Source organism: Eutrigla gurnardus, assembly GCF_963514095.1.
Source record: "Eutrigla gurnardus genome assembly, chromosome: 20".
NCBI classification, from domain to species: domain Eukaryota; kingdom Metazoa; phylum Chordata; class Actinopteri; order Perciformes; family Triglidae; genus Eutrigla; species Eutrigla gurnardus.
In genome coordinates, this window is record NC_139931.1 from 11104104 (window position 1) to 11121349 (window position 17246).

At 39.8% G+C, this 17246-nt stretch overlaps 2 protein-coding genes across 4 annotated transcripts in view; both read right to left on the minus strand.

The window, feature by feature from the left end:
- Positions 1-285: 285 nt before the first annotated feature.
- Positions 286-5684, minus strand: lpar2a (lysophosphatidic acid receptor 2a). The gene is made up of 4 exons (XM_084037359.1): positions 5536-5684; positions 4025-4777; positions 3176-3438; positions 286-2776 (listed from the first exon to the last, which is right to left on the minus strand). Exons 2-4 carry the CDS (start codon positions 4773-4775, stop codon positions 2687-2689), a joined length of 1104 nt encoding a protein of 367 aa, XP_083893485.1. The 5' UTR covers positions 4776-4777; positions 5536-5684; the 3' UTR covers positions 286-2686.
- A 3862-nt stretch (positions 5685-9546) lies between these two features.
- The window catches only part of brd4 (bromodomain containing 4), a 29558-nt gene continuing 21858 nt past the window's right edge, over positions 9547-17246 (minus strand). For 2 of the 3 annotated variants that reach the window (XM_084036787.1, XM_084036785.1), the window contains exons 11-19: positions 17138-17233; positions 16663-17049; positions 15207-16016; positions 14987-15093; positions 14741-14891; positions 14500-14630; positions 14118-14323; positions 12648-12960; positions 9547-12095 (exon numbers count right to left, since the gene is read on the minus strand). In XM_084036787.1, the coding sequence (XP_083892913.1) occupies positions 12027-12095; positions 12648-12960; positions 14118-14323; positions 14500-14630; positions 14741-14891; positions 14987-15093; positions 15207-16016; positions 16663-17049; positions 17138-17233 (2270 nt within the window). In that variant the 3' untranslated portion in view covers positions 9547-12026. The remainder of the gene's footprint in view (positions 12096-12647; positions 12961-14117; positions 14324-14499; positions 14631-14740; positions 14892-14986; positions 15094-15206; positions 16017-16662; positions 17050-17137; positions 17234-17246) is intronic. The other variant, XM_084036786.1, reaches the window with a different exon arrangement.

A 17246-nucleotide genomic window follows, 5' to 3' on the forward strand; every position in this document is an offset into this window, starting at 1 on the left:
TTACTTCTTGCTTTCTGTCCACTAGTTTATTTGATTGTAGGCTATTTTCTTATGCTGTTTCACCAAGAATGCACCAGCCGCCACCAAAAATGAGCTCAATAAAGCATCTAAATGACGTTGGGAGAAGGGTGGAAAGATTGTGGGGCATTGATGTGTTATTGGGACAAACCGTGACATGAATTTAGAAACGTGACCGTCTTCCATGCATGTAGGACTTCTAGGCGTGATATTATTGTTTTCATTTAATCTTCCAAGTTTTTAGCTTCGTTTTTATTAACAAAAAAAAAAATAAAGGGTATAATTATTACAGTCAGACCAAAAAGGAAGAAGTGCATCATGTATTGCTATGATGTGTGTGTCTCTGTGTGGGCGTGTGTACAGTGTTCTTGGGATGTCTTAGTCAAACTGGCTGGTGCCCTCTGACCTTTGTAAGCATTATAGAGACTGGGTGCTTCCACCAGCCATTGACACACCAGGTGGGGTTCAACTTGAGATCTCCCCGTCTTGAAACATTTTAGCTTGTGAGCCCGAGGCAACACACTACAACCTTCTGTTGTACCAAAACCAAAAATACCACGTTCAGCAATGTAATAATGCTACTCTGTGTCTCTCTAAAGTTGGTGCACAGCCACCTTTTCAGTTCGAGGAGAGGAGGGAATTATATTTGTATCTGTGTCTCTCTCTGTGTGGTGTTGTCATGCCTCAAGTTGATTTTATTTTTTTATTTTGGGGGGGAGGGGGTTGTGGGGTGTCATGGGAGAGTGGGTGGAGGACTGTCATATCACACCTGTAATTTGATTGTGAGCACAGAAGGTATGCTCCCCGCTTAACCCATCCTTTTAATACCTTCTGGTTGAACCACAACAAATTTTTTTTTTAATTCTATAGCCAATTGGGCAAGGGCTTGTCTCTCCTCTGTTACCAAAAGAAGAGGCAGCACTGGGTGTAGACAAACCTGCAACGTTTTGGGGGGATTTTTTCATTCTTTGGAACTATTTTATACATTAACCGTTATGTGAATAACAAAGCATTTTGATAGTAAGGTAAAGCCTTATGAAGAGTATGTGTCAGTCAAGACTTTGTTGAACCATATGTTACAGAACAAAACTTGAGCTTATTAGCTGGTCACATGTGATATCCCACATCTAATTACTTGTTTTGTTACTCATCGCAGTTCATACGACTGTATCTTATGAATAACGTTATCACCACACCAAATTATCATGCCTCCCCTCCCCTTTTTTCTACCTGTTGTAATGGATGTCACTGTACAGTTTGTGTAATGTTTCAGTATTTTTTTCTTTTTTTTTCTTTTATAAACTTTGATGTTTGGTTGAGATGCCAGTCTTATTTGGCCTTTGTGTCACAGGATTCATGATAACTCTGTATCAATTTTGAATATTATTTAGGTCTTTTGTTACATAACCGGGTGGCAATGTAGGGTTTACGTGTGTAACATTTGGTGCTGTGGAAAGACAATTGTATCAATTGAGGTTCTCTGATGGACGTTATTTGGTGTATTTTGCCGTATAGATTTATGGACCCCCACCCCCCCTTTTCCATAGTTCCCCCAAAATATTCACTCATTACTTATACATAAAAAAAAAAAAAACATGCTCTAAATATTAATTGAAATCTGAATGTTCTGTTAATAGAGTGGCTAATGGCATTTTTAAACTGTTAAGTAGTTACACGGACAGTTGATAAGTCATACTCATGGAGCTTAAAATGTATCGGCCCATGACCACTAAATGTAAATTCAGGTGAAATATTGTGAGAATATGCAAGCCGTACATTTGCATAGAACTGAGAGGGAGTTACTACTCTAGGATTTTGACTAACTATTAAAATACAACTTGTTAAAACTCTTGTGACACCCTGAAACAGGAAGAGAGGCAGCCCTTCACAATAAAGCCAATGGGCTAAACACTGCTCCTGTCCCTCGCCTCAAAAATGAGTACAGCAAAAACATTCATGCACAAACCCTTAAGATGTCAGCGTGAAGACTGAGCGCTCCCCTGAATTTTTGCAATCTAAAACACAGAACTTAATTTTACTTTTTCCTGTTAATCATGTTTAAATCTTCTTTGGATTCTGCAAGTGACTAAATGACTTCCACAGCACTAAATGGCTCCTTAAACCTTTTTGATTTCTTTGTTTTTATTAGTATATTTGTATCTCCCCTCTTTCCCTTGTATTTACCCCTCTCTCTACCTCTGTCTTTCCATTTCTCTTGTATATAACCCCCACTGTTTTCAGACTTGTGAGTCTGTATGAACTCCTTTTATACCTCAACTTTAGAATTGTTCTAGAAAGAGTAAAACAAAAAGGAAGAATATGACAAATTGTAGTGTTCTTATTAGAAAATTAATAAAATGATTTAGTGTGAATTCTTTTTCGGTATTTGATTTCAGATAGGAGTGTTTCATTTTTATAATTTGTCACAAATGCTCTTGTGATAGTCAAACGTAATAAAAGGAGAGATTGCACCATCTGATGATTAACATGCGAGTCTGTCGGCCACTGAGGAAAAAACTCAAGATGGAAGCATTTGTCCAACGTGGATTTTACAAACATACATCTTTATATATATATTTTTTTCATTCAATTCACAAATGCAAATAATTGTATACAATGTGTGCAAGCTAAATGTCAATATATATATTGTTATTGCAGGCGTGCACCATCATACCCCCTGCATTGTCCAACTGTCTTCTTTGCTTGTTTCTGCACAGACGGCCTGATCTTCTGCCTTCTGGACACAGCGACCGGTTTCCTGTAGATGAAAAATAACTCATGGAGCATTACAGGACATACAAAATTAAACTTTTTTTTTTATTTCAAGGAAATTCGTTTTCTAGAATTACAAAATTGAAATTGAATGTTTTAAGAAACGTAATCTTGTCTCAAAGAGTAACAAAATGAAGCAAAGAAATCAAGATTAGGAATTTCCTGGTTCCTACTCGTGCCAGGTACAAGGTACGTGAATGTCAGATTGGAAATCAGCATTGTGCATTGTTGCAGTATGTAAAAACCTGCATGACTCACTGGGAGGCAGAAGCGAAAGAGCAATAGAATTTGGGCCTTTTTCTTTTTACTCTAGGTTATAAGTGCGTGTATGAATGGAGTAAGACCTGTTTTAAAGTGCTTTGAGGGTGTAGTAATATAACTGTACCTCTGGCAGCGCGCAGTCAATCTCCACAGGTGACGGCTCCCTCTGCTGGCCGCCACCTCTCCGACACAGGCAGCACAGGATCCACTTGAAGGTCCTGCGCATCTCGTCGTCTCTCAGGGAATAGATGATAGGGTTGACCAGAGAGTTGCATTCAGCTATCACCAAACAAAACTTCTCATAGGCGTTGGCGTGGCTGGCTTTACCCAGCAGCCCATCCAGTAAGAGAGTCACGAGGCCAGGCATCCAGCAGATTACGAATGCACCTGCAGGGATGTTTGTTGTTAGTGAGGAATGAAAACAGTCAGCAACAATAAACTTAAATGTCCCACAAACACAGCCATGTAACATGACGCCAGTTGTCTCAAGAGCTGCTAATATTTGTATCTTGAATGTTTATCCAAGCTTAACTGCCAGTCAGAAAATAATATATATGTATATGACAAATTTCCTTCGTGACTATTACGTTTATTTTATCTTCTATTGCCGGCAGGAGTCACCTGAACAAGATTTCATTTTCATAGTAACACTCCGGAAATACGAGCCTTTTTAGAACTTAAAATACTCGTTATCATACACAAGACCTGCAAAACTGGTTTGGAGGGGAAGGGGGGGGAGGACACTGCTAAACATCCCAACATGCAACAGTTCTCTCTCTGAGCTGAAGCGCAGTTAGTATTGACACCTTCCAAATATTCAATAATAAAGACGCTGAGCTAAAGCATATAATAAATATGTGAGACAGCTGGACTGTACATTTTGTAGTTAATTAAAAACCAAGCCTTACAACCTTGACCTTTGACCCGTAACTAACATCCAGCAGGGGATGGTTGCACACAAACAGCTTCTCACCCAAAACCATGGAGATGGTTTTCATCAGGTTGATAACAGTTTGCTTGTGCCTCATCTCTGTGGTGTGCTGAGACGCGTACCAGGTCTGGTATCTCACGTAGACGAAGATACGGGTGTACACGGCCACCATGATGAGGAAAGTGAGCAGGTTGAGAATTGCCCAGAAGATGAGGAAGCGGCGGCTGTAGAGAGGAGCGACGGTGGAGCAGTCGTCCAGGTCGCACTCACAGTTCCAAAACGTGGAGGGCACCAGGCCCATGATGATGCTCACGGCCCAGATGCCGACTATCAGCAGCACCACGCGCCGCTTGGTCATCTTGCTGTGCAGCTGCATGGTGATGATGCTCTGGTGGCGCTCCACGGCGACCGCCAGCAGGTTGGCCACAGAGGCCGTCAGGCTGATGTCAATCAGAGCCCCGCGGATGTACCACTGCTCCTTGGTGAGGGTGCCGGTCCAGGGGCCCGTGTTCAGCATCAGGTTGGCGTAGGCGATGCCTGCAAACAGGTCTGCTGCGGCCATGTTGCCCAACAGATAGTAGATGGGGAAGTGGAAGCGGTGGTTCATGGAGATGGCCACCATCACCATCAGGTTGGCCAAGACTACGATGAGACATACCGTCAAGCCCAGACCAATCACCACGAAGTCCCGAGGCGTCCACACCACGCTGATCTTCTTACCCACCAAGTCGTAGAAGAAGGTGACATTGTGGCTGTAGTCACAGGTACTCCACACACTGCTCTCCATGGCCATAACTGTGGAAACACAACGGAAATGTGAGACACCTGCTGTCTTCAAGGGGTGTTAAAACAGTAGGCTACAACTAAATGTACAATACTGTAAGCACACAGTAGGCCAGCAAGTTTCCCCATCCAGCCTACACTCTAGCAGTTTAATCCCCAACTCAAATATCATACCTTTACAAATTGAATGCTATAATTACTTATTATACCAAACTCGATACATCCAACACACAGTGGATGTCAGTATATGACCAAGACAGAAATAATCATGATTAGCAGAGAACAAATCTTATTCTACTCATCCTAAAGACGGTGCTACTATTTCACAACACCGCTATTTCCGACTATTTCATAACACCGCTAGGTAAATATATATACAAGTATACACATTTTTAAAGTCCATCACAAAAAGACCAATAATGGCAGGTTCAAATTCCTCGTTTGCCCAAACAGCAGTTCAAAGTCTAAACGTACTTGCAATAAAACAGAAAATAAAACCTTAGATTTGAACAGCTAAAAACATTCTGTAGTATTTAGAGTATTTAGCAAGAAATCGACGACAAAACTATTTGACATTTTACCTTTCATGATGGCGCAACAGCACTTAAAAAATTAGAGACGCTAAAATATGAATCATTTCCACATTTGTAACGTGTTTCAACTTGAAGTGAAACCAAGCCGATACTAGATATCTCTCATCGCACAAACGGGAACTCGTTGCGTTGATGATATTTTCTGCGGGAGAAACGTTTGATTTGTTGAAGCCTTACCGCCGGTTTTAGAGCCTCCTCCATCCAGACGGGTCCGACATGAGAGCGGAGTTGTCAGCTGCCATTTGATGAAACACAAAATACTTTGGGTGTTTCTCTACCTGACGTCTGTCCATTCAAGTCGACGCCTCTGAATCATTCTCACTCAGATCAGCTGGACCCGACAAACGGGTAGCGGTGCTGCCTCCAGGTGCAGCCTGGAATATCGGAAATACCTACACGCAGCACACACAGTGAGAGTTCCACTGTTTTTGTAAACTCCTTTTTGTGTCTTTGATGCAGAAATAAGTCTTTAAAGATGGAAACATGCTTTAGTGTCATTTAAAGCAAACAAATAGACTATGTTAAAAGCATGTCAGCATGAGTAGGCTGCTGATGTAGCTACTAGTTACTTCCCACCTATTTTCTAAATTACAGTGACACCACAGGAGATACGATGTAGCCTACAGTGAGAACACTGTTATGTTAGTATAGTCACTTAAAAAAAAATCTTAATTTCTGTCATCCATCTATTCTTGGTCGTGGTGACTCAATGATTTGATTTGTGTACAAAACAGTAATACAAATATGGCTAACATGAGTACTTGTTCTTTCAATAGGCGTTTAAATGTAGGCTATAATCTCCAGATATCTGTAGGCCTATTTTACGAACAGTTTTGGATTACGTTTCCGTTTTGACACTTAACTTTGAAAGTGTATAACCGGAAGTATGATCGGTTGAAACCGATCCTTATTGACGCTAGCTTGACGAATTTATTGTGTTGCAGTTCCCGCCTGTGACCACAAGGTGGTAGTAAACAATGCTGATGAATCTATGTGTCAATTCATTTAGCGTCAAGAAGATCGAATACAAACATTTACAATAAACTTTTCTGTTTCTAATATTAAGTCCACCGCCGTTGAAACGCTATGAACTGTGGGTAATTCCCTCTGGCAAAGTACTTACGGAAAGTGCGCAAAAAGGGCTCAAAATGTCCATAGGCGAGCCCTCACACGCGCATAAAGTCCGTGAGGGGGGGCATTGGGATTTGGCCCTCGCCTCTTGTCACATTAGAAAAATGTTATTGAAATACTGATTTATTTTTACAGTCATTGATAACAATTATGTTGACAGTAACAATAACTCGACCTAATAATGTAACGATTATACCGATTTGACGCCATGTATTGATGCAGTTCCTCACTGTAACCACACGAGGGCAATGGTGAACCATGACAATGTTTCCGGTAAATATTTTCAAAATAAAACAACCAAAAGCGGTCACCGCTGTTTGACACAACGATACTCAGTAAGGAGCTGGGGATGACTTATGATTATTGACATAATTTATATTATACCCGACTGATACCATTCTACACGCGTTGAAAGCGCCAAAGTCTGATGCAATTTTATGATGGCTCAATGCTGAATTTAGACAAGATTTGACACATGGGGGCAATAACTTTAGTTCTACGAGCATGTTAAATACTGCATTTGGCAGACAAAATCGTTATGAATACAGCTGAAACACGTGTGTCACCTGTGACAGTGCATGAGCGTTGGACTGAGGCCTGAAGGTAAACATGTCCTCCTATGTGTTTGTCATGAGAGCAATCCTTTTTAAAAAGGCAAAAGGCAAAAGTCATACTGTAGTATGTTGGAAAAAGTAATGGCAAAATAGTCAAAGGATTGTATGTAAAAAAAACCTGTATGTCGTAAAAAGTCATGAAAAAGACATAGTATAGTATGTCGAAAAAGATGTATAGTTTGTAGAAAAATGTCATGCAAAAGTCATGTAAGTTTTTTTTCAAAAAGTCATACTATAGTATGTTAAAAAATCATGAAAAAAAATCATAGTATAGTATGTCAGAAAAAGGTCATAGGATAGCATGTCAAAAAAGTATATACTACTTTTTTGACATGCTATCCTATGACGAAAAAAGTAATGAAAAATTCTGTCGATAAAAGTAACTAGTAGGCCTATGGTATGTCAAAAAAAGTAATAAAAAAGTCTTAAGATAGCATGTCGAAAAAAGTCATAGTATAGTATGTCGAAAAAAGTAATATAAAAGTCATAGTATAGTATGTCGAAAAAAGTCATAGTATAGTATGTGGAAAAAAAAGTAATATAAAAGTCATAGTATAGTATGTCGAAAAAAGTCATAGTATAGTATGTGGAAAAAAAAGTCATATAAAAGTCATAGTATAGTATGTCGAAAAAAAGTCATAAAAGTCATAGTATAGAATGTCGAAAAAAGTAATACTATAGTATGTCGAAAAAAAAGTAATAAAAAAGTCATAGTATAGTATGTCGAAAAAAAAGTAATAGTATAGTATGTCGAAAAAAAGTTATATAAAAGTCATAGTATAGTATGTCGAAAAAAGTCATAGTATAGTATGTTGAAAAAAAGTCATATAAAAGTCATAGTATAGTATGTCGAAAAAAGTCATAGTATAGTATGTGGAAAAAAAAGTCATATAAAAGTCATAGTATAGTATGTCGAAAAAAAGTCATAAAAGTCATAGTATAGAATGTCGAAAAAAGTCATAGTATAGTATGTCGAAAAAAAAGTAATAAAAAAGTCATAGTATAGTATGTCGAAAAAAAAGTAATAAAAAAGTAATAGTATAGTATGTCGAAAAAAAGTTATATAAAAGTCATAGTATAGTATGTTGAAAAAAAAGTAATAAAAAAGTAATAGTATAGTATGTCGAAAAAAAGTCATAAAAGTCATAGTATAGTATGTCGAAAAAAGTCATATAAAAGTCATAGTATAGTATGTTGAAAAAAGTCAAAAGTCATAGTATAGTACGTTTAAAAAAGTCATAGTATAGTATGTCGGAAAAAGTAAAAAAGCCATAGTATAGTATGTTGGTAAAAAGTAATAGTATAGTATGTTGAAATAGATAATAGTATAGTATGTTGAAAAATGTCATGCAAAAGTCATACTACTTTATAAAATGATGGAGACATGAGTACCAGTGTAAAATATAAAAGCTAATAAAAACAGACAAAAAAGCAACGATAGGTGGACGGCAGTTGCGTTGCTTTAAGTAGGCATGCATAAAACTGACTGGACAACAAGCTATTAGTATGTCGAAAAAAGTCATAGTATAGTATGTCGAAAAAAGTAATATAAAAGTCATAGTATAGTATGTCGAAAAAAGTCATAGTATAGTATGTCGAAAAAAAGTAATATAAAAGGCCTGAAGGTAAACATGTCCTCCTATGTGTTTGTCATGAGAGCAATCCTTTTTAAAAAGGCAAAAGGCAAAAGTCATACTGTAGTATGTTGGAAAAAGTAATGGCAAAATAGTCAAAGGATTGTATGTAAAAAAAACCTGTATGTCGTAAAAAGTCATGAAAAAGACATAGTATAGTATGTCGAAAAAGATGTATAGTTTGTAGAAAAATGTCATGCAAAAGTCATGTAAGTTTTTTTTCAAAGTCATACTATAGTATGTTAAAAAATCATGAAAAAAAATCATAGTATAGTATGTCGAAAAAAAAGTAATAAAAGTCATAGTATAGTATGTCGAAAAAAAGTCATATAAAAGTCATAGTATAGTATGTCGAAAAAAGTCATAGTATAGTATGTTGAAAAAAAAGTAATAGTCATAGTATAGTATGTCGGAAAAAAAGTAATAAAAAAGTAATAGTATAGTATGTCGAAAAAAAGTCATATAAAAGTCATAGTATAGTATGTTGAAAAAAAAGTAATAAAAAAGTCATAGTATAGTATGTCAGAAAAAGTAAAGTCATAGTATAGTAATGTTGTTAAAAAGTAATAGTATAGTATGTTGAAAAATGTCATGCAAAAGTCATACTATTTTTTTTAAATGTTGGAGACATGAGTACCAGTGTAAAATATAAAAGCTAATAAAAACAGACAAAAAAGCAACGACAGGTGGACTGCAGTTGCGTTGCTTTAAGTAGGCACGCATAAAACTGACTGGACAACAAGCTCCGTCTTGAGAATCTGTGACCTTCATGCTAGCTCGAAAAGACATTTCACAAAAAAGACACAGAATTAAGTTTATTTTTTATTTTCTATAAAAGAGATGAGTTTATTCAATGATCATAACAGACTGAATCAGAGACCTCGATAGACCACTCACATACCAAACAATAAATCGAGGAAAATGTTTGAACAAAACCCCCAAAACAGAACAAATGTAACACAAAATAAAATACCTGAATAAAGCAAACTCTGGGCTGAGCTGCGGGTCAGCACATTCTCTGAAGAACTCATGGCACATTATGTCCAACAGTTACTGTGAAAAGGAAAAAAAGGCTAAAAAGGAATGAAGTTTTTCTTACCCTTTCAAAACCAGTCTAATAATAAAAACTCTATATTTCATATATGGTGGACTTCATAGAAATTAAAAAGGTGACTTAAGCACAGAAACAAGTTCTCCTGAAGTACTGTTTATCTGTTTATTCTCATCAATAGAATGCTTATCTACATCGGGGAACATGCCTCCTGCACCACACACTTTAACAAAAAAATTTAACGAAAAACAAAACACAGTCACACAGCCATCCAAATTTACACAGTCACACTCATAGACCAGACTCAAACGCTAGTGTGGCAACGCTGAAACATATCTACCTAAAGTCTGTTGATTGAACAAAATGAGAAAGTAGTTGTCAGATGTGTACACTCATAGAAGTCCAGCTAAAACTAAATTTAAAACCCGAATATTGACAACGGGTAAAATATAAAACGCTGTCTTTTCCTTTTTTTTTTTTTTTTTTTTTTAATTATTTTTGTTTTTACACAAACTCTTTCAAAAATCTCCCTCCCCATTCAAATATTACACCACCCAGTCCTGACCTGCCCCCTTTCTAAACCCCCTCGAAGTGTAATATAAGCCAAAGAGAATTGCAATACAATACAGGCACTGGAGAAAAACACCATAAGAGACAAGTGAAGAGAACGAGATGCATTCAGGTTTCAACCCATCCCCGGTCCAAACAATGTCTCCAAGAACAGAATTATAACTCACATCCACTATTATTGAACAAGAACAAAGATATAAATCAAAACTGTTTTTTCCGAGTTTTCCGTTTCTTAACTTTTGTTTGTCTTTTTTTTGTTTGTACTGTTGACAGTGTGCCCTCAGAAAAATTAGAAGACGATTTGATGTAAAAACTAACTGGGAGCTCCTTCCAGTCCCTTCAGCTATTAACCCGATTCAAGTAACAGCTACAGAAATGTGTTAAATGTTGGTCTTCTTCCCGATTGTACCCTTCCTGCCTCAAGCACCCCACCTGTTGTCATTAAGTACGATCAGAGCGCACACAGAGGGAACAGCAAGGGCTCCTCATCTGCTCATTTCTTAACTGATCCAGTAGTGTGACTCTTGTGAAGAGTTAAAACGATATTTCCAACATTATGTCGCAAAGTGTAATACAAAGAATGTCGCAACACTTTTAGTGAAATCATATTCCAACTAAAGCTCAGAAATGGGCAGACCTTTCCCCTTTTCTGCTAACAAGTTCATGTTTTAAATGAACAAAAAAAAAAAAAAACAACAAAAAGAAGGCAGGATGAAAACTTCAACTGATTCTGTATTCGATAAATACTCGGTGGAACTATGATAATGCATATATTCAGGGTTTTTGTCATTAGCTACCTACCATGTTTTAGGACAAGTAATTTAGCATAAAAGATAATGAATTGTTTGGCATAGACAGAGGTGGTGGAGTGTGATGGTATGAAGATTCAGAGAGGAAAAAAAAAAAGAAAGATCCAAAATAAACAGTTATTGTAGTATAAGAAAATACTTCTTTACAGTAGATACTAGATGATGAAAAACATGTCTGCACTGCTCCTAGTCCTGGTTGTAAATGTGATCGAGTTGTCCATCTGTGCAGGCCACAGAACATAATGGTCTGTTTAGGAAAGAGGTGTAAGGCAAACTGTACCTTCTCTGCTGAGAAATATACATGATTTACAGTATGGAAGTTGCCTCCCAACCCTTTCATTTGTTCACTTACATCAATCAAAACAAAAACAAAACATAAAAGACCAGTCTTCTTCACCATTTCAGACACCTGGCAGTTTCAAAACACCTCTGCACAGTCTGTCAGTACATTATCAGAGCATTTTCATAGTTATTGGGATGTCTTTACTCCTGCAATTCATTGTTGCACCCACACACACTAAGAAGCAAGTGACAAAGGCAACAACAGGGGTCCTTTTCTCCTGCTATGAGATGTCAGGCAGGCAACGCCAAATTCCTATGAAATGACATCTCAAACGATGAGTCTATCCCGATGTGTGTTGTGTGTGTGTTCAGTCCACAGGGGCAAAGCGAGCTGTGAGCGCCCATTCAGCGTTTTTACTCGTTCTCCGAGGGCCCGTCACGTTAACATCCAGTCCGTGTCCCTCTGTGGTGCATGGTCGCCAATTCTCTCTTTAGAGGAAGTTTACATTATCCAAGTTTTATTCACTTTTTTTTTCCTTTTCGTTTTTTTGCAGTTACGTTTCAGGTTCTTCGCTCCTCAAAACAGGTTCTCCTCAAAGATAGCCATTAAGTCACTTTGGAAATTCATGTCAATAGTGGCCGCCATCTGGAGAGAGAAAAGAAAAGCATTTCAATTACGTTCATTAGAGACTGCATCTTCAAATTTCTCCTATAGCTAGAAGTGAAAATACAATACATTCATCAATACAATCAAGTTAAAATTGCATTTTACAAGAAATAAAACTGAAGACAAAGTCATATTCTCTGTGTCTGTGAGTGTGAGGGTCCCCAGGCAGTGCTGGAACTGGATACTTCTTTCTACAATAATTGTGGATTGTTAACCACCATCTCATACAAGTGTTTATCTCACTGTGTTATGGTTACAAAGTCCAATCAGAGACAGTCAGAGAACTTTTGGCTAAGGGAATGCTGCCAAGGGAACACACGGTCCTTGTATCGAGAGTGTGATTGTTATTGAGGTTGGCGAATGCCGAAATAAGGAATTAATATTACCGGCTAGCTCCATCCGGGCCACTAACGTAAACAGGAAGCAGCCGGACATTAACAACAAGTGTACTACTAAAGTATACACTAATGGTGAGAAGTCAGAATTAGACTCTTATGTTCATTTAAAGAGTACTACAAACGATTATCTCACCGCTTCTCGCCTCCTCCTTTCCTGCTCTCGACGGCGTGCTAGCTCCCTCTGTTGGTCAAGTGGGTTCTGTGCGGCAGGCTGAGGCGGTGTTGGGGGTTGAGGAGGCGGCTGAATGGCAGCTGGCTGGGGCTCCTGCTGCTGCGGCGGCTGTTGTTGTTGTTGTTGTTGTTGTTGCTGCTGCTGTTGTTGTTGTTGCTGCTGCTGTTGCTGCTGCTGCTGCGAAGGAGCTTGAATGTGTTGTTGCTCCAGACGCCTGCGTGGCTCCTCATGCACCCTTCTGCTTGGCTCCATGATGTCCTCTTCATCTCGACCTCTGGAAAACATTGAGCCAATAATTCACAAGAGGTAAACTCAAATACATTTCAAATTTCTGAGGGAGGTTCTCATCAGGTTTTATCCTAGTCATATGGAAAACAGCTAAGCTAAATATAAAACTACAAGGACAGGAAAACAAGATCAAGAACATGCATATGGATCTGTAGAGATGTCTTAGCTAAAGGAAACAGCTAGCTGGTTTCTAAACTTGGGAGATTGTCAGAGGCAAAAGATCAAACATGGGAGAGCAGAGCTTTCTTTGGATGTGGGTATATAGTATACTACTATAGTAAAAGTCTAGTCTACGGTGTGTCAGTACTGGCAATGAAATGCCAGTACAACCCAGTATCTTTTAAAACCCTGCTTTAGGTATGATTAACTTACTCAAGTAAAAAATCTTGCTTGGTGAAACACAAGGTAAAACCACCTATGTCTAAACTAAAGGGTTAATATAAGCATGTTCATGAAGTTTATTATTTTGGTTTCAATTATTACAATATCTTGATGATCTGTGCACTATTAAACGAGTTGTAAAATAGTATAAACCTTGGCCTCTGATGCATATAATTGATTATAATATTTTCTGGTTAAAATGTTGACATCTGAAATAACCTGCAGTGTTACACTCCATTCTCAGTAGCTATGGTGATCCTACAATATGACCACTAGAGGGCATAATACACACCTCGGAGTAAAGGTTTCCTTTGTCTTATTTATGATTGGGCAGCCTGTCCAAAAACATTTGCAACCTAAGTGCAAAATCTTGTTGAAGCTTTGCTAAATCTGTAATTACATAAACCCAACATAGAGACAACAAAGTCTGTCAGCCTCACGACTTCTAATGATGGCGTTGGCGTTTATCGATAAACCCTCCCTGCAAGTAGAGGTGGCTAACCCTCTCAGAAGAGTGGTGTCACATTTTTATATTACACAGCAAGTATAGCTGCCCTTGTTCTAAAGTGTTATGCTATGGATTGGTATACACCTACATAGACAGATAGCCTGTTCAACATTCTTTATTAATCCCCCATATCTAGCTTTGTTGATCAAATATACAAAGCATTAAAGCTAGGTGTAAATCCTCAAAACACTATAATGCCTCATGAGGTAAACAGCCTTATATATATTCTTCTTCAGTCTTCTGGACAACCTTACCGTAGTTTGTCCTGCTCTCTGCGTAGTCTGTCTTTTTCTGCCTGCTCGGCTTGGGCCTTGAGGGCTTTCTCCCTCTCCTCTTTCTCCCGAGCGGCTCGACGGAACTGCTCAAAGCTATCACTCGATGACTTCACTGCAGACAAGGGTGTAGATGTGGACTTGTGTGCCAGGCTGGCCCACGAGCCCATATTCTTCAGTTTCACATCCTGAGAAAACAAACGAGATAAGAAGAAGAGCAACATTGATGTTTAGTCATGATCAAAAATCAAAGATGAAATACTATAAAGTTCATACATTAAGACCTCAAAGAGGTGTGTATATTAATATGTATACACACACACACACATAATTTATCTTTTTTTTAAACGACTGTTTCACCCACCTGTACCTTTTTGGGGGCAATGGGAGCCTTCGACTCCTGCTTGAACTTATCCTTTTCTTGTAGAGAGGAGGGCGGCCCACTGGACTCGGAGGAGCGGATGACAGGTCGCAAGCTGTCCATGGACTTCACATCTGCTCAACACAAGTACACACACACACACACAGTCTCAATATCTTGTGTAGTTTCTTCTGCATTTTAACCACAGAACGACTGAGCGAAAACAAGAAGTTACGGTACTCACTCTGTTGGCTGTGGCCTGTTTGAGAAGGCTTGTTATCAGGATGTTTGTGATGGTCTGGTCTCAATGCAGGGTTGAATGGCTCCCCTCTCATCACTGGTGATGGAGGAAGTTTCTCCTCCTTTACCCCACCATGGCTCCCGGGGGCCCTCTGCTGCATGACAAGCAAATGGAGCCAAAGTCAGACATAGGCATGTGGAGCCATAATGATAGCTCTGCACTAAACAGTTTCTGAAAAAGTCCTCTCACCTTTTTGGGCTGCATGTTATGAGGTGGAGACTGGTGAGATACAGGTGGATACTGGGGAAGTTGTGGGGAATGCATCATGAGAGGGGATGTGTTGTCCCTCAAGTGACCTGTCAACAGAGGGGAATGGTGTAAAACTTGAGCCAACATGATTAGTTTGTACAGGAACAATGTTTGCCTCTATAACCAATCACACAATATCTTTTTTTCTTCTCAGACCCACCTGCATTGTAAGGGTCAGCCTTGGTGGGGCGAGGCGAGGGCTGCTGTTGCTGGATAATCTGCTGTGCTTTGTTGGTGGGCATGGATACCTTGTGTTGTGATCCCTGGGACTGACCAGCTAGTCCAGGACCTTGCTGGTAGTTCAGATGTTGTTGTGGTGGCTGCTGTTGCTGTGGCTGAGTATGCTGCATGTGGCGGGCCTGGTGTAGAGGCATCTGTTGGGGTAGGGCCTGATGTGACGGGACTGGCTGAGCCTGGGACTGAATAGGGAGCTGGGGAGGAGGCAACGTGGTCTGAGAGGAGAGTTGAGATTGTCCCTGGACCGACTGCAATAGAGAGATCTGCCCTGGTTGTTGTTGTTGTTGTTGTTGTTGTTGCTGTTGCTGCTGCTGCTGACGAGCCTGCGCCTGGAGCGACTGCATGGACTGCTGGGGCTGACGGGCTTGCTGGAACTGCTGCAGGTATAATTGTACTTGGTTCATAGGCGTTGTAGAACCTGGCTCTTCGTCATCCTCCAGCAGCATCTGGGGAGGCTGCGAAGATAGCAAGCCCTGTGGTGTGAGTGTTGGAGGAGACATGGGCCGCTGGTGCAGGGGCTGAGGAGGGTGGAGGATCTGAGAGGGAATCTGGTGCTGTGGTGGTGGTGGTGCTGACTGGGGTTGGAGCTGCTGCTGCTGCTGCTGCTGCTGCTGCTGCTGCAGGGTAGGTTGCTGTGGAGGAGGTGCTGGTTGCTGCTGAGGGGGTTTGGGATGAAGAGGCGCTGCCTTGTGGCTGGGTCGAGAAGGCTGCTGAGGCATGGAAATGTGCAAGGCTGAGGTTGCATGGTTCCAGGAAAGGAAGAAGAAACAACACAATGAATACAAATTTCAGGAGATGATTCTTGTGATTTTGGTCCTTGACATGTTTACTTGAGAAAAAAAAAAAAAAAAAAAAAAAAAAAACAGCAGTTCAGTTTTCAAAATCATTACATGCATATTACAGTTATTTTGTGGGAACGGATCACATGAATTTATTAAAATGCTGCCAACTGTAATGTGCAATCTGCCAATACAAACAATGAATGCTCATCAAAGAAGTCCCATTAAATGTTTAATGTTGAGTTTATTATAGGAAGGATGTGTGTTCTTCAGAGAGTAAAGCACGAGTCAGATGGATGGAATCTGTAGATTATCATAAGAGCCCCATCTGCTTGCTCGCCTAAATTCAAAAGCTGTTCGTTGGCGTTACATCAAAGTACACTATGTGTGGGTTACAATTAATATTGTTGATCACTTCCCACTGAAGAGTTCCTTTTCATTTAGCTATTAATTAAGACATGGTGTGTGCCAATTTTGAAAAAGGGGACTGCTGGACTTCGTAAGAGCCATTATTCTTGGAGGGATTGCAGTAACATCTGCAGCAATAAAAAATGTGAGTAGCTGATGCATTCAATTGTGTTGAGAGTGCAGCAGGCTTACCTGGAGATGTGAGGACGGGATGCTGGTTGAGGAAGGGATGGGTCTCAGGGGACACTGGCCCAGCAGAATGAGCGTTGAGGTGTGGAGGTGCGGGTGAGGAGTTGCCGCCTGTGTGGTGCGACAGATGCATCAGGGGCTGGCCAAAAGGAGGCAGGGACTCAAAGCTAGTCTCCAGTAACTGGGAGGACTCCAGAGCAGCGACAGGGGGAGCAACGAAGCCTGCGGGAGATGGCTGGTGCTGTTGCTTCATCTGACTGCTGGACTGAAGGCCTGCAACTTGTGAATGAAGCCCAGTCTGAGCAGGGCCACTGTGAGTGTGAACATGAGGATGTGTCTTCTTCCCCTCCTTCACAGACTGGCCCTTCTTCTTCTGATGCTTAATTATTCCTGAAGTGAAATATAGATTAAGCACTTAATTTTCCTTTTTTTTTTTTTGATTAAGGGCATTTGAATTGTCAAATTTGTAGTAAGTCACCTGTCCCCTCAGCTTCGCTGTCGCTGCTGGAGCCGCTGCTCTCTGAAGAGGATACAGTCTTTTTGGAGGTTGCCATGGACTCCATAGGCTTCTCAACTGCAAACCAACA

What these genes read in the sequence shown, in the direction of transcription:
- lpar2a (XM_084037359.1), bottom strand. Translation starts at nt 4,775, where the DNA reads ATGGCCATGGAGAGCAGTGTGTGGAGTACCTGTGACTACAGCCACAAT. An exon ending in AACCATCTCCATGGTTTTGG is followed by an intron (nt 3,439 to 4,024) that starts GTGAGAAGCTGT and finishes ACATCCCTGCAG; the next exon opens with GTGCATTCGTAATCTGCTGG. An exon ending in TTGACTGCGCGCTGCCAGAG is followed by an intron (nt 2,777 to 3,175) that starts GTACAGTTATAT and finishes TTTCATCTACAG; the next exon opens with GAAACCGGTCGCTGTGTCCA.